A 13,194-nucleotide genomic window follows, 5' to 3' on the forward strand; every position below is an offset into this window, starting at 1 on the left:
ACAGACTTTATCTACAGAACACAGACTGTCCTCCAGCATGCCAGCCTCCTACCTGGTCTCAGGCTTGAGCCACCATGCCAGGCTTAGCAAATTGACTCTTAATGATCCTCTTTAGAATTTCTGTTCCTTGATGATGGAGGAAAGCCTCACTGCTGTTAGGGTTGACCTTTCTGGAGGCGTCTGTGTACATGACTGAGGACCGACAACAGCTTCCTTCTAATATAAAAATGTTTCTGAAAACAAATGTTTTCTCAGCTTTATTCTCCCCACAGCATCTCTGTCTGCTGCTGGAATTGTTTCCCTGCAGAGGACAACTACAAAATCCTCCACAGAAAAGCACAGCCTTTTTGCATCTTAGTTAGGGTTTCTATTGCTGTGAAGAGACACGACGACGAAGGCAACTCTTACAAAGACAACATTTAATTGGGGCTGGCTTACAGTTCAGAGGTTCAGTCCATTATCATCATGGCAGGACCCTGGCAGCATCCAGACAGGCATGGTAAAGGAGGAACTGAGAGTTCTAATTCTTATTCCAAAAGCAAACAGAAGACTGGCCCACTCCCCAGTTTCACACTTCTTCCAACAAAGCCACACCCACTCCAACAAGGCCACAGTTCCTAATAAGTGCTACTCCCTAGGCCAAGCATAGTCAAACCACCATACTCTACCTGTCCCACTGTTGCCTCAGCATGGGGAGCCGTGCCCAGCACTGTGTAGACACCCCCCATATCTTGGTTGAATGAGAGCTATGGGTGCAGAGATTCTCAGAGGCTTCTGTTCTCCAGGCTAGGAAGTGCCACAAAAGTCCAATGTCAGGAGGGTCAGGTGACTTTACTTCCAATGTCAAAAGGGCCTTGCTTTGAGAATGTGACTGGGAGGGAGATGGGACATGTTTATCTGATGGTCACACATTATTAATAGTTACTAATGTGTTAAACGGCCACTTGAAGCATCATAGTATATGTCATGAGCCAAACTGTGACCCTGTAAAACTGGGGAGAACGCTCAGTACCATCAAGCAGGGTCATGTTTATAGCAGGGAACTTTCCAGAAGGGATTACCTTCAACCCAGTTGTTAGGGCGGGCTCTGGTCATTCTGGGTGTTGGGAAAGGAACTTTGTATACTCAGAGAGATTCCAGGTGGACAGGGTGAAGGCATGTGGGGACAGACAGACTGAAGGTGTGGAAGGACACAGAGGACAGTTCTGTTATCTGAAGGTCATAGAGAGAGGCCCCGAAAAACCAAACCCAGGACAAGTGGCTTCAGATCCATGCCTTATAAATTGAAGTAAAACCCTTGTTCCTGAGGGCATGCAGCCAGTACAATTCTGCTGTGGGGTGTCTAGGAAACGATACAATTTGTGTACTCACTTCTGTTCTCTGGACTTGATTACTCAGTGCTCACGCTGCAGAGAGGAGGAAGCTGAGGCTCAGGGAGAGGGGTGAGTTGGCCGAGGCTCTGTGACTCTGTGAGCTCTTTGGTGGGGCATGTAGCTCCTGAACAGATGCCATGGTCAAGTTCAGTATGCTATTGGATCACTCCTTCCCCACCAGGATCTCTGAACCCAGATGTTCTGGATGCTCCCCCGACAAACTGATGGACTTTCTCTCTGCTCTGGGAAAAGGGAAGCTGGAGGAGGAGGCTCCAGGCTCCTCAATGGATCTCTTAATGGGATAATGGGAACACAAGAAGTCTGCAGCACCCTACGTGCGCTGCATTTGGTGCTCCACAACCCAGCCCAAGCCCCTCACCATCTTTCCTGCTGTCTCCACTGAGCATGCTCAGACCCCACCCACACCACTGAGCATGCTCAGAGCTGACTCTCCACCCTCACCACCTGCCCCCCATCACTGAGCATGCTCAGAGCTGAGTCTCTGCCCTCAACACTGAGCGTGCTCAGAGCTGATGTGCGACCCTTTCCTCCTACCCACTGTTTTGACTAGTTTGTGTCCACTCTAGCAACACAAAAGAGAAAGGTCAAAGTTCCAATGGCAAGCATCCCAGAACATGACCTTATGTAGAGATAGGGAATCAAGTTTAAAAGAAGTTCCTTAGGGTGGGGTGGTTTCAGATGTACAGACAGGGAAGCTGGTGAGCAGCACTGGGGAGAAGAGAGTTTCCCACTCTCCTCAGATGGCTGGCTTCTTGGCCATTGGCTGCCAGTCTTCAGAACTGAGAGGATACATACACTTCTGCCCTAAAGACTGCTATATTGTCTCCACAGCCAGGCGCACCCACGAGTCACAGAGCGATTCAGGCAATGGGTCCCCCACAACACAGGCACAGTTGTGGGGGAACGAAGACAGTGGAGGGAATTCAGAGGCCCTTGGGTCCCATATTTGTAAGAAGGAGTCTCCGTTGTTATCTTTCAGAGCTTCTTATAACACTGCAAGGGATAACTATGTAAATGCTGGCGTAGTAGCAGCCACATGGTGTGTGATCAATGACCATTACCTGGCTGTTATTAACTGGTAATTACTATTCTGAATCCTTTGAGAGTGCTTAAAGAAAAGGGTATCTTGGCTGTGAGGCTGGAAGTTGTGCCTCACGCAGTTTAAAGTTCCAGTGTTCTGAAGTGTGAATGCTGAGTGGGGGAGCTTAGTGTGAGAGGGGCTTGGAGTAGGAGGGGCTGTGAGTGGGAAAGGCTGAGCATGGGAAGGGTTGGGCATGGTGGGGGCTTCGTGTGGGAATGACTGAGTATGGGAAGAGCTTGATGTGGGAGAGGCCATTCCATTCATGGGAGGGACTTGGTGTAGGAGGGGCTGTGCATGGGTGGGGCTTGGTGTGGGAGGGGCTGGGTGGGAAGGGCTTCGTGTGGGCAGGGCTGGCTGTGAGATTTTGTGAGTGGGGATGTGTGTGGGTGTGGTTGTGAGTGGGAGGGGCTGAGTGTGGGAGGAGCTTGGTGTAGGAGGGGCTGAGCGTGGGCAGAGCTTGGTGTGGGAGGGACTTGGAATTCATGTGGGTTCATGGGAGGGGCTTGGAATGGGAGGGGTTGGGCATGGGTGGAGCTTGGTGTGGGAGGGACTGAGTGTAGGAGGGGCTGGCTGTGGGGGGGCTGGCTGCGAGATTGTGTGAGTGGGGCTGAGTATGGGTGTGGTTGTGAGTAGGAGGGGCTGAGTGTGGGTGTGGCTGTGAGTATGGGTGGGGTTGAGTTTGGGTGGGGCTGGGGGAGTGCCTAGTTACAAATTCTGTAACACACTGGATACACATCTATTCCTGTCTTGTGTGTTCAGGGTGCGGGGCTCACTCACTCGTGGAGGCTCTTGATGGTGTGCATGTTTTTTTGTACTCACAAAACAGAAATAGAAAGGACAGGACAGGACAGAGGTAAATGTGGGGATCCAGGGAGACGAAGGACAATGACCTGGGCCTGAGCACTTGTAGCACAAGCATGCAGGCCTGAGTGTGGATTCCCCCGCACCCAGGGAAAAGCTGGGCTTAGTGGTTCTAGTGGTTTGAATGAGTGTCCTGTATTTGAGCACTCGGTCAGTTGACAGTTGGTGGCATTGTTTGGGAAGGCTTGAGAAGTATGGCCCTGAAGGAGGTGTGTCACTGGAGGTGGGTTCTGAGAGTTTTAAGACTCCTGCTACTTCCTGTTCCTCGGCTCTGTTTTGTGCTCATAGTTCATGACAGGAGAGCCCCAGTGTCCGTTTTTGCTGCCATGTTTGCCACTTGCGACTGTGATGGTGATGAATGCTATCCCTCCATAACCGTAAGCCCTTCCTTCTCACCTTGGTTGTGGTGTTTTATCGCAGTGATAGAGAAGTAACTCATATAGAGCTGTAATCCCAGCGCTAGGGAGGGGCATTGACCTAGACTCCCGGGAACAGCTGGGCAAGCTGGGTAAGCGAGTGCACTCAAGGTAAAAGGTGGAAGATGTCTAGTGCCTGGCCGACATATGCACACATATGAACCCATACATGTGCGCACACACATGTATGAACCTATACACATGAATACACACATATACACCTGTACATGTGCATACAAACATATAAATTCACACAACCCACAGGGCAGAGAGTGGGGGGATCTGGGAAGGCTTGCTAGCAGTGGTCACACTTCTTCAAAGATGAAATGGCTAGATGGAGAGGAAGGTCAGAGCCCGTAGACATGGCTGGAGGGAAAAGGCAGCATTCAGCCCATTCTAGTAAGTACTTGTGTCGATCTCATTCTTTGGGACCCTCACTGCCCCACCTGTACCCTACAGAGTCCAAGATGGCCACACCTGAACAGAGAAACCACACAGACTCCAGGGAAGGCAACTTTATTGAATACAGACCAAGCATATGCATAGCCTGGTGATCTGCTAGGACATGTCTCTCTGGGCCTGTCCTATGTCTTGAGGGTGGCCATGTGGTCTGGCTCTGGATGGCAGGCCCCAGGAGCCTGGTCTCTCTCTCTCTCTCTTTCTCTCCAGTGCTTTGGAGTAGGGAGTCTCTGACAGCAGCTGTGTCTAGGGAGGCTGGAAGCAAACACAGGTGAGTGTCAGAGAGAGCTGAGAAGACATCGGGGGGAAGATCTCATGGGGAAGAGGAGAGGGCAAGTCTGGAGTTCTCCAAGCCTGGAGGAAGGGGGGCTTAACAGAGAGAATGTAGGGCATTGAGGAGACACCACTGGAGGAAGGCAGGACAGATTCCTAAAGGACCAGCTGGACTGTCCCCAAAGGCCCGAGTTTAAAGGCTTTGCATAATGCTATTGGGAGATGCTGAAAAGCTGTTTCTAGCCACTGGGGGACCCCTCTCCCCCATAATGTTTCTATGAACACTAGTCTCCTTTCTCTCCTTTTCTATCCACCCTGGGGGAGTAGCTTTGCACTGTGGTACTCTCCACAGTCCTGAAGCCACAGAGAAGTTTCCAGAACCTTGAGCCACTGTGAACTTTTCCTCTTTATAAGTGGATCACAGGAGGCAGGCCGCACAGGACATAAAGTTAGAGTAACCTGCCTTCCACTAAGCAAAGGCCAGGCTATTTTTGGCTCTTGTATTTGTATATTTGTGTGTATGTGTGTGTGTGTGTGTGTGTATGTGTATGTATGTGTGTATATGTATGTCTGTATGAACATGTGTTTATATAAATGTATATATGTGTGTATGTGTGTTTATATGTATACATATATGCATGTGTATATATATGTATGTATATATGTATATATCTGTGTTTGTGTTTGTATGAAGTTTATGTATGTATGAATGTGTGTGCATGTATATGTATGTATGTGTATATATATGTATGTATATATGTATATATCTGTGTTTGTGTTTGTATGAAGTTTATGTATGTATGAATGTGTGTGCATGTATATGTATGTATGTGTATATATATGTATGTATGAATGTGTATGTATAGGTACATGTGTATATGTATAATATATGTGTAAATGTGTCTTTATGAATGTGTATGTGTATATATGTACATGTGCATATGTGTGTATGTGTATATATGTGTGTATGTATACATGTATTTGTGTGTATGTGTGTATATTTGAGACAGAGTCTCATTACATACCCCTGGCTGCCCTTGAACTTGTGACTCTCTTGCCCAAGCCTCCCCAGCACAGGCATCATAAGTGTATACCACCAACCCCGCTGATTTTTTGAATTCTCATTAAACCTTCAGGTACTGGCTACTGTCCACTAACTACCCTACTGAGGATAAGACCCCATGGCTTGCCTATAAGCTCATGGCTTGCAATGGGGGAGGGGTGAGTTGAAGCTGGGGCTTGCCTGGGGAGCAGATCTGTGCAGTGTGGTTTAGAACCCCAGACTGGAAATCTGGGAGATGTGTAGCCAGTGTTCAACAGTACAGTGAACATTCTCTCGGAGGGAAGAGGACACTTGAATTAAAAAAAAAATGGCAGAGACAAGATGTTCCAGGCCAGCATGTACCAGGCACCACCCCCTTGTGGACATATGCTCTTTTCTTGGCCTTTGAAACGGCTTCCCATGTCCCTGAGAGCATAATAATGTAAATGAATATCAGATCTTTACTCGGTAATTGAGAGCAGAGAGAAGGCCATGCTAAGTCAAATTAATTTGCTCGGATATAGCCCAAGCAGGTCTCTGCGGAAGGGGCAGTGACTTTACAGTGGCCCGAGGGTATCTCTCAAAGGAGCAGGAACGTGAGCACAGGCTGCCAGGAGGCCTGGCAGCTGTGGCGGTTCATACACCGGGTAACTGCTGTGCAACTGCTTGGCATCTCCGCCTCGGGTGTCAAGATCCCGTAGTGAGATGCTTGTGTCGGCTGAGGGCTACAGGGCATCTCTGGCTTCCTTGCTTAGGACACCTGGGTGGTAGGCAGAAGGCAGGCCTTGGAGAGACAAGGGAGTATTCTGGGGTTCAGGGTCTCAGATCTGCCCAGGTGATTTTGAGCTCTCCTCAGTTGGTCAGCCTGTGAATTGGGGATAGGTAGGTAGCCTCTTGGATTATTGTTACTGGCAACCAATAGCCGAAACGTGAGTTTGAAGGAGGTCATTCTGCATGTGACAGACCCATGCCCTGTGCTTGTTTAAGGGAAGGCGGCGGTGGAGAAAATCCCATTGGCTTCCTCACTGCTGCTCTGGGACTCTGTACGGATTTTGGATCCCCCTCTTCTGAACCCTAGTTTCCCTCTATAGAGAAAGCAAGCATCGGATCTCACTGTTGGACATGCATCCTCCAATCTGGCCTTGGGTGGCTCAGTAAGAATATTCTGTAGACAGAATGTCCCAGCAGTCCCTTTGACCCCACATGGAAAGGGGTTAGGTAAACAGGACTCAATGGAGACATTAATGGGCTGGCACTGTCTTTGTGTACATGTGCACATGTGTGTACCCACTGGGGTCAGAGGACAACCTCAGGTGTTGTTCCTCAGGAAATATCCACCTTGCTTTAGGGGACAGCACTAAACCTAGAACTTACTGATTAGGCCAGTATGGGTGGCCAATGAGCCCCAGTCACCTGCTGTCTACACTTCTCTGGTGCTAGGGTTACAAGCATACACTACTACAGGCAGTGTTTTTACAATGGGTTGTGGGGATCAAATGGCTTACGGGGCTCTATTGACTGGGCCATCTCTCCAAACCTGTCATTCTCTCTTTTTACATGTGTATTCATGCACACACTTGGGGAGGCCCTAGGCTGACTTCAAGTGCCTTCTTTACTCTCTTCCCATCTTAATATGTATAGTCAGGGTCTTGCTGAACCCAGGGCTTGTCTGTGTGACAATGACATGCCTGGATGCCAAGCAGGGCTCCCCTGTCTCCATCTCCTGAGTTATGAGGTTGATGGTTGGCCACTATGCCCATTTGACTTTCACACGGGTGCTGGGGATCCAAACTCAAGCCATCATTCTTGCTGGGAAAGCATTCTGCCCACTGAGCTGTCTCACCCCAGCTCCTCCGCCACTGTAGCAGCATCCTTCAGGATCCTCTGCTCTCTGACACATCCTCCTGCATCTTACAGAGACACCTGTGACTTCCGCTAGAGCCTTTGACACTTCGAAGCAAAGCCACCCCAGGGTTAAAGCTGAGCAAGCCCCATTTCCCTGGAGGCTGTCCTAGCTGCTGTCTACCCTTCCCGGCAGTTTGTTCTTACCTGCAGTGGTCCCTACTGCTGGAGGTACTTCCTCATTATGCTTTCCACGTCATCGTCTCTCCTTGCAGAGCCAGGATCTCTGTGCTCGGGGGACATCCGCTCCCCGCCATCACCTTGGAGTCTCGGGACTCTTGGACCACTTCCGGTGCCGCCCGTACTTTTGAAGGACACGATGGAGCTGGAGGAGGAAGAAGAGTCAGAGAGGTGAGCGGGGTCCTCCTTGACCTCTGGGCTCTTCTTCAAAATGGTTTTGATCCCCGAGAGAAAGGAGCGGTCGGCAGCCTCTCCCATCTCAAAGTGGACTCCCGGATGCTTCGAAGCTTCCTTCCCATCTTTGGCAGCCCCGGATGAAGGAGTATCACTCTTCCTGATGGCCGGGAGGAAGTCATCAAAGTCCACTTTGGTCTGGCGTCTGTAGTTGAGGCTCGGAAGCTTCCAGCTGAATGGGTCACTGTCCAGAGTTTCTTCCACCAGGTGAGAAAATTGTCGATTCTGGAAGACCAGAGGTTCCTTCCCAAGTTCTAAGGAGATGGCGTCATCCACGGAGGACTCCAGACACGGCCGCCTGGGACGAAGTGTAGGTGACAGGAGTCCCGTGGGGGAGCTCAACTTTCTCCTCGTGCAGGGTCCCGATTCTAAGAGGGACTCGCAGGAGCCAAAGTGTGTCTTCTGCTTGTCAGGCAGTAGGGTGATGTCCTCTGGACCCTCTGAGGAGATGCACTTGAGACTGGTGGACCGGGAGAGACCGGCTGTGGCCCCGGGGATCCCCTCTGCTCCCAGAGGAGATTTCACCCTGGTCTTCAGTGAGAGGTCTCCCTCGTCGCTACTGGCTCTGCCTCTCCTAAGTGAGGAAGCCCGGGTGGTCTGGAAGATGGGAAGCACGGGGCCATCTCCCAGATGCAGAGTGGAACCCTGGCCTCTCTGGGCTCTCTTCCTGCGGAGCTCTTCCACAAACTCTGAGAGGGCCGCTGACGGGCTGGGCAGCTTGTCTCTGGACGGGGGTGACACAGCTGTGCGCTGGGAAGGGGGAGACGAGGACAGGGGGCCTGAATGCTCCAGGGTGCTTTTTCTGTGGACAGCAAAGCCTTCCCCATTCCCCAAATGGTAGGGCTTTTGTGGGAAGACTGGGTGGAGAGAGTCAGAACTGGCCTTCGAGGCATCTCTGGCAGCATCCCAGGCTCCGCTCAAAGCCGAAGATGCTGTTCTCAGCCTCTCAGAATCTCCAGCTTCTTCACTTACCCTGTGTCAAGAAGAAAAAAAGACAATCACTAGAAACCTCGATTCACGGGATCTAGGGAGCTGCTAAGCCTGGGGGGTGAGTGCTATTTTGTCTCTCGGTAAAGGCGCTACTGAACCTCGAGCGAGTCACGTGACTCGATGTGGAGCCTCCAGCTGCGTAAATGATTTTGAGTTGCTTTCGGAGGTGTAATTTCTATCTATAATTAAACACAGCTAAGTACATCTGAGTGGATCAACCCAGGAGCTACTACTGTGAGAGACATGGGCTTACCGGGGCATTCTCTCTGACTGGGTAGAACATCACCCTAGAGGTACGCTGAGTGAGTAATTCCTTTTTCCAATCGTGGAGGGGGGAAACACGCAGGTGTGGCTTATTTATTTAAGGGCAAACTCAGAGGACAGCTGCAACAAGTGCGGTGCTGGAGCATTAGGCGCCCCCGTTGTATCTCGGTGCAGTCTTTTATGAGACCTCTGATGGCTTCGTGAAGTGGAGGATGGGGGAGGGGGCAGTTCATATCATTTCCCCTAAAGGAAAAGATTCACATGAAATCAACTCTTCCAGGGGACATGGGTGCAGCGGTGGTGGTGGTGGGGCAACAGGCAGCTTCTGTTCTGGGACACAGGGTTCCATTTTTATTCAGCAGTTTGTGACAGCTGTGCACCACATCCCCAAAGCAGTCTTGAATCGTGTGTGAGAATTACAGACCATATATAAAGGGTGTTTTTTGTTTGTTTGTTTAAAGGAGGAAGGTAGCAGGCCAGCAGTGCTTCTCGTAATAAATAAAAAATGTCCATGCCGTCCTTCTCAGGGAAACAAGCCCCTGTCTACCCACCAGTGAAGTCTCATAATTTATTTAAAAACAGAAGAGAATGTCAGATGTCAGATCTGGGCAAGGAGGACACAGCTGTTAGAGTAAGCCAGCAGGGAGGTGGGACCAAGCAAGGTGTGCCCCAGCTCTAGCTGCCTCTTGGCTCTGTGACAAGGGGGACAAGTGTGGAAGGTCTGCCACACGCCAAGATGGCTGGGAAGCCAGCACAAAGCTTGGAGGAAGGCATCTTGCCTCTGGCTGGGAATCGCCACTTCTATTCTGATCACAGGGATATGGCTCTGGAGTCTGGGGATAAAAACGCACTGAGGGATGGCTGACGGGACAGGAAAGCACAGTGGGGGGTCTGGGACAGGAAAGCACAGTGGGGGGGGGTCTTTTCCGGCCCCTCTATTCTTAGCTGGTGATTATACCCCACAGGTGCTAGACAATAGAATCTGCAGGGAGAGTCTCTTGCAGGGCTGGGGAGATGGTTCAGTGGCCACACAAATGTGAGGACCTAACCTGACATATGAAAGCTGGTGTGACAGTTGTGTGTGTCACCTCAGGGCTGAGGAGGGAGAGATGGGTGGCTTTTGCAGACCGCTAGCCAGCTATGCTAATTGGTAAGCTCCAGGCCAGTGAGAGACCCTGCCTCAAAGCGCAAGGTGGACAGTGGACAGAGACTCCATCTGAGGTTGACCTCTGGCCTACACACACACACACACACACACACACACACACACACACACGGTGGGGGTGGGGAAGGCCCCAGACAAACTAACGGTCCCATTCCTCCACACCAGGATAGAGAAGACAGACACCCATGAACCAGACACTGAATCTGCTCGCACTATGAACTTGGGCTTGCAGCCTACAGATGTTGAGTAATCAACTTTTGTGGTCTATAAGCCACTTGGACTATGGCATTTTGTTATCATGACTCAGAGGCCACGGCACTGGAGGTCAGAGCTACATCCATGGGCTTCTCTCCTAGAGGATCCTACCAGTGTGACCCCTGTGAGATGCTGCCAGATTGTGATTGGTTAAACAGTTTCATAAGGATGGAGCGTAGGGCTGGATGCGCTCACTGAACCCTGCTTCATGCTAGACCCTGTAGGACAAGTATAAGCAACAGCAGTGAGCCAGGACCTAGCCAGCCCCAGCCCTGTTCTCTCTTGCCTCCCACCCTGCAGGAAGCCCCACTGTCGGGGCTTTACAATGTTGGCTTCATAGGCAGTTGGTTAGGAAAACAAAGAAAAAGCTTTCAGTTCTGTGCTTGGCATCCACTCCATAATCAAGAACACAGAAATGAGTAACAGCCAATTGCTAACGACTTTAGTCGTTAGCATCCTATCCCCCAACCTCCCAGCCTGCAGACACACCCCCACCACTCACCCCAGTGAGATCATGAGTGAGAATGGCTGGCCACCAGATGGGCAGTGACCTTGCATCACTCAGCAAGAAGCAGGCAGCCCCGTGTGCTACAACAAAAGCTTCACGCTTCTCCACAGCAGCCGCCTTCATTCCTGCTTCTTGCCTGTCACTTCCTGTCCTGTCACAGCTGAACCTGCCTGAGCACCGAGGGTGAAACCTAATGGCTGCTTCCCAGTCACCTGAAGGCTTGCTTGTCAAGAGCAGTGCTTTAGAATGTCTCCCTCCAACACACACACACACACATACACACACACACACACACACATGCACCACCCATTCACGCACACACACATACCACACACCCATGCACACACACATACACATACTGATATACATCACACACACCCATTCATGAGCACACACACACATACCATACACACACACCACACACCTATGCACATACACACCTCACACACCTACATACACACACATTCCACACACACATGTATGTACACACCCATGCACACACATATACACCATACACACACACCACACAGCTATATACATACACACATATACACCTCACACACAACCACATATACACACATTTCACACACACATGTATGCACACACATACACACCATAAACACACACCACACACCTATGCACATACACACCTCACACACACATGTATGCACACACCCATGAATACACACACATGTGCACACACGCACATCACAAACACACCACAGCTTACTTCACATACCCATGTATGCACACATACCTCACACACACATGAATACACTCACGCATGTGTNCACATGCACATCATACACACCAACACATCCATGTAAGCACACACTCACACACCACACACACACAACTATGTACACACACACACCTCACATTCACATGCATACACTCATACACATGGGCACATACACATCTCACACACCAACACATGCACACCCTTACCCTCACACACCCCCAAACACCACACACCCATGTGAATACACACACCCACACATACACGCTCATACCACACATACTACACACTGCAAAGTGGCATCCACTCTGTTCATCACATTCTCCTTTTTAATAAACAGCTTTGAGCTGCCAGGGCCAGTGGGCTGCAGCTGAGATGACAAAAGTTATTTCCATGCTGTCTTGGCCCTGCAAGGAGGTGGGTGTGATGAATGTATCTCAGGCCTTAGTCTCATTCATCGCCTGCCACTCAGCATGCTTTCCGCCTGGGACTTGGGGGCGGGGGGGGGGGGGGGGACGGGACTGCTGTCTCTCAGTCCTGGAGCTACTCAGTACTCAGCCTGGCACACAGTAGGTGCTCAGTAAATGGTGGACTTACTCAGGGTAGAGAAGGAGGAGGGTGGAAAAGGAAAAGGGAAAGAGGGGGACAGAGACACAGGAAGAAGGGAAGGTCTAGAAGCTGTAAGGACCAACAGTAGAGCAAGGAAGGGACAACTGGTAGACCTCCAGAGGGTAGGGCTGGAAGGAAGATGAAAAGCTCAGATGCTGGGGAAGGGAAGGGGCAGAAAGGTAAGGGCAGGGGGAGGGGTATGAGAATCATAGGACAATCCAGTACTGCCATTTATATTTCTGACAAAACAGGTGGGGGAGCACTGGGCAGCAGGATCAGCCAGGATCTCAGTTGTGGGTATGCAGTCCAGACTGCATTGTAAGGTGCAGGTGGCCCAGGGTGGGGGCCCTGAGTGCTGTGGGTGTGGCTGGCCTTGGCTTCATGAGCAGGGCTTGGCCCTGCCTTGTTGGGAAGGCCTGGTGCCTTTGAAGATCAGCAGGGTCACAAGCCATGTCAAGTGGATTCTTGTGGAGACTGCAGGGGACAGGGGTGTTGAGTGAGAAGTGGAGACAGATAATTCCTCATCCCTGGTCCCTCTCAGCCTTCCCTGTGGCTGTCTGCATCAGATGTCTGTGTATGAAGTTCTTTGTATGCCAATTCTGTGCAGCTACTGTGGGATTTATTGATCCAGAAATCCTCTGGACTTTGGGGAAAGAATCTTGACTCTGCCACTTGAGGCTGGCATATCCTGTCCCAGCTCTGGAGCCTTTAAACATAGCCTGTGGTCAGGCACCCAGACCTGTGACCCTCATTCTTGCCCTCCAGGTATCCTCTAGGGTAGTCTCTCTCTCTCTCTCCTCTCTCTCTCTCTCTCTCTCTCTC

General features: G+C 50.6%; 1 protein-coding gene across 1 annotated transcript in view; it reads right to left on the reverse strand.

Moving 5' to 3' along the window:
* Positions 1-4,258: 4,258 nt before the first annotated feature.
* The window catches only part of Myo18b (myosin XVIIIB), a 208,929-nt gene continuing 199,993 nt past the window's right edge, over positions 4,259-13,194 (reverse strand). The window contains exons 44-45 of the mRNA XM_029477836.1: positions 7,576-8,815; positions 4,259-4,466 (exon numbers count right to left, since the gene is read on the reverse strand). Coding sequence (XP_029333696.1) covers positions 7,588-8,815 — 1,228 coding nt within the window. The 3' untranslated portion in view covers positions 4,259-4,466; positions 7,576-7,587. The remainder of the gene's footprint in view (positions 4,467-7,575; positions 8,816-13,194) is intronic.

This window comes from Mus caroli, chromosome 5 (assembly GCF_900094665.2).
Source record: "Mus caroli chromosome 5, CAROLI_EIJ_v1.1, whole genome shotgun sequence".
Taxonomy (NCBI): domain Eukaryota; kingdom Metazoa; phylum Chordata; class Mammalia; order Rodentia; family Muridae; genus Mus; species Mus caroli.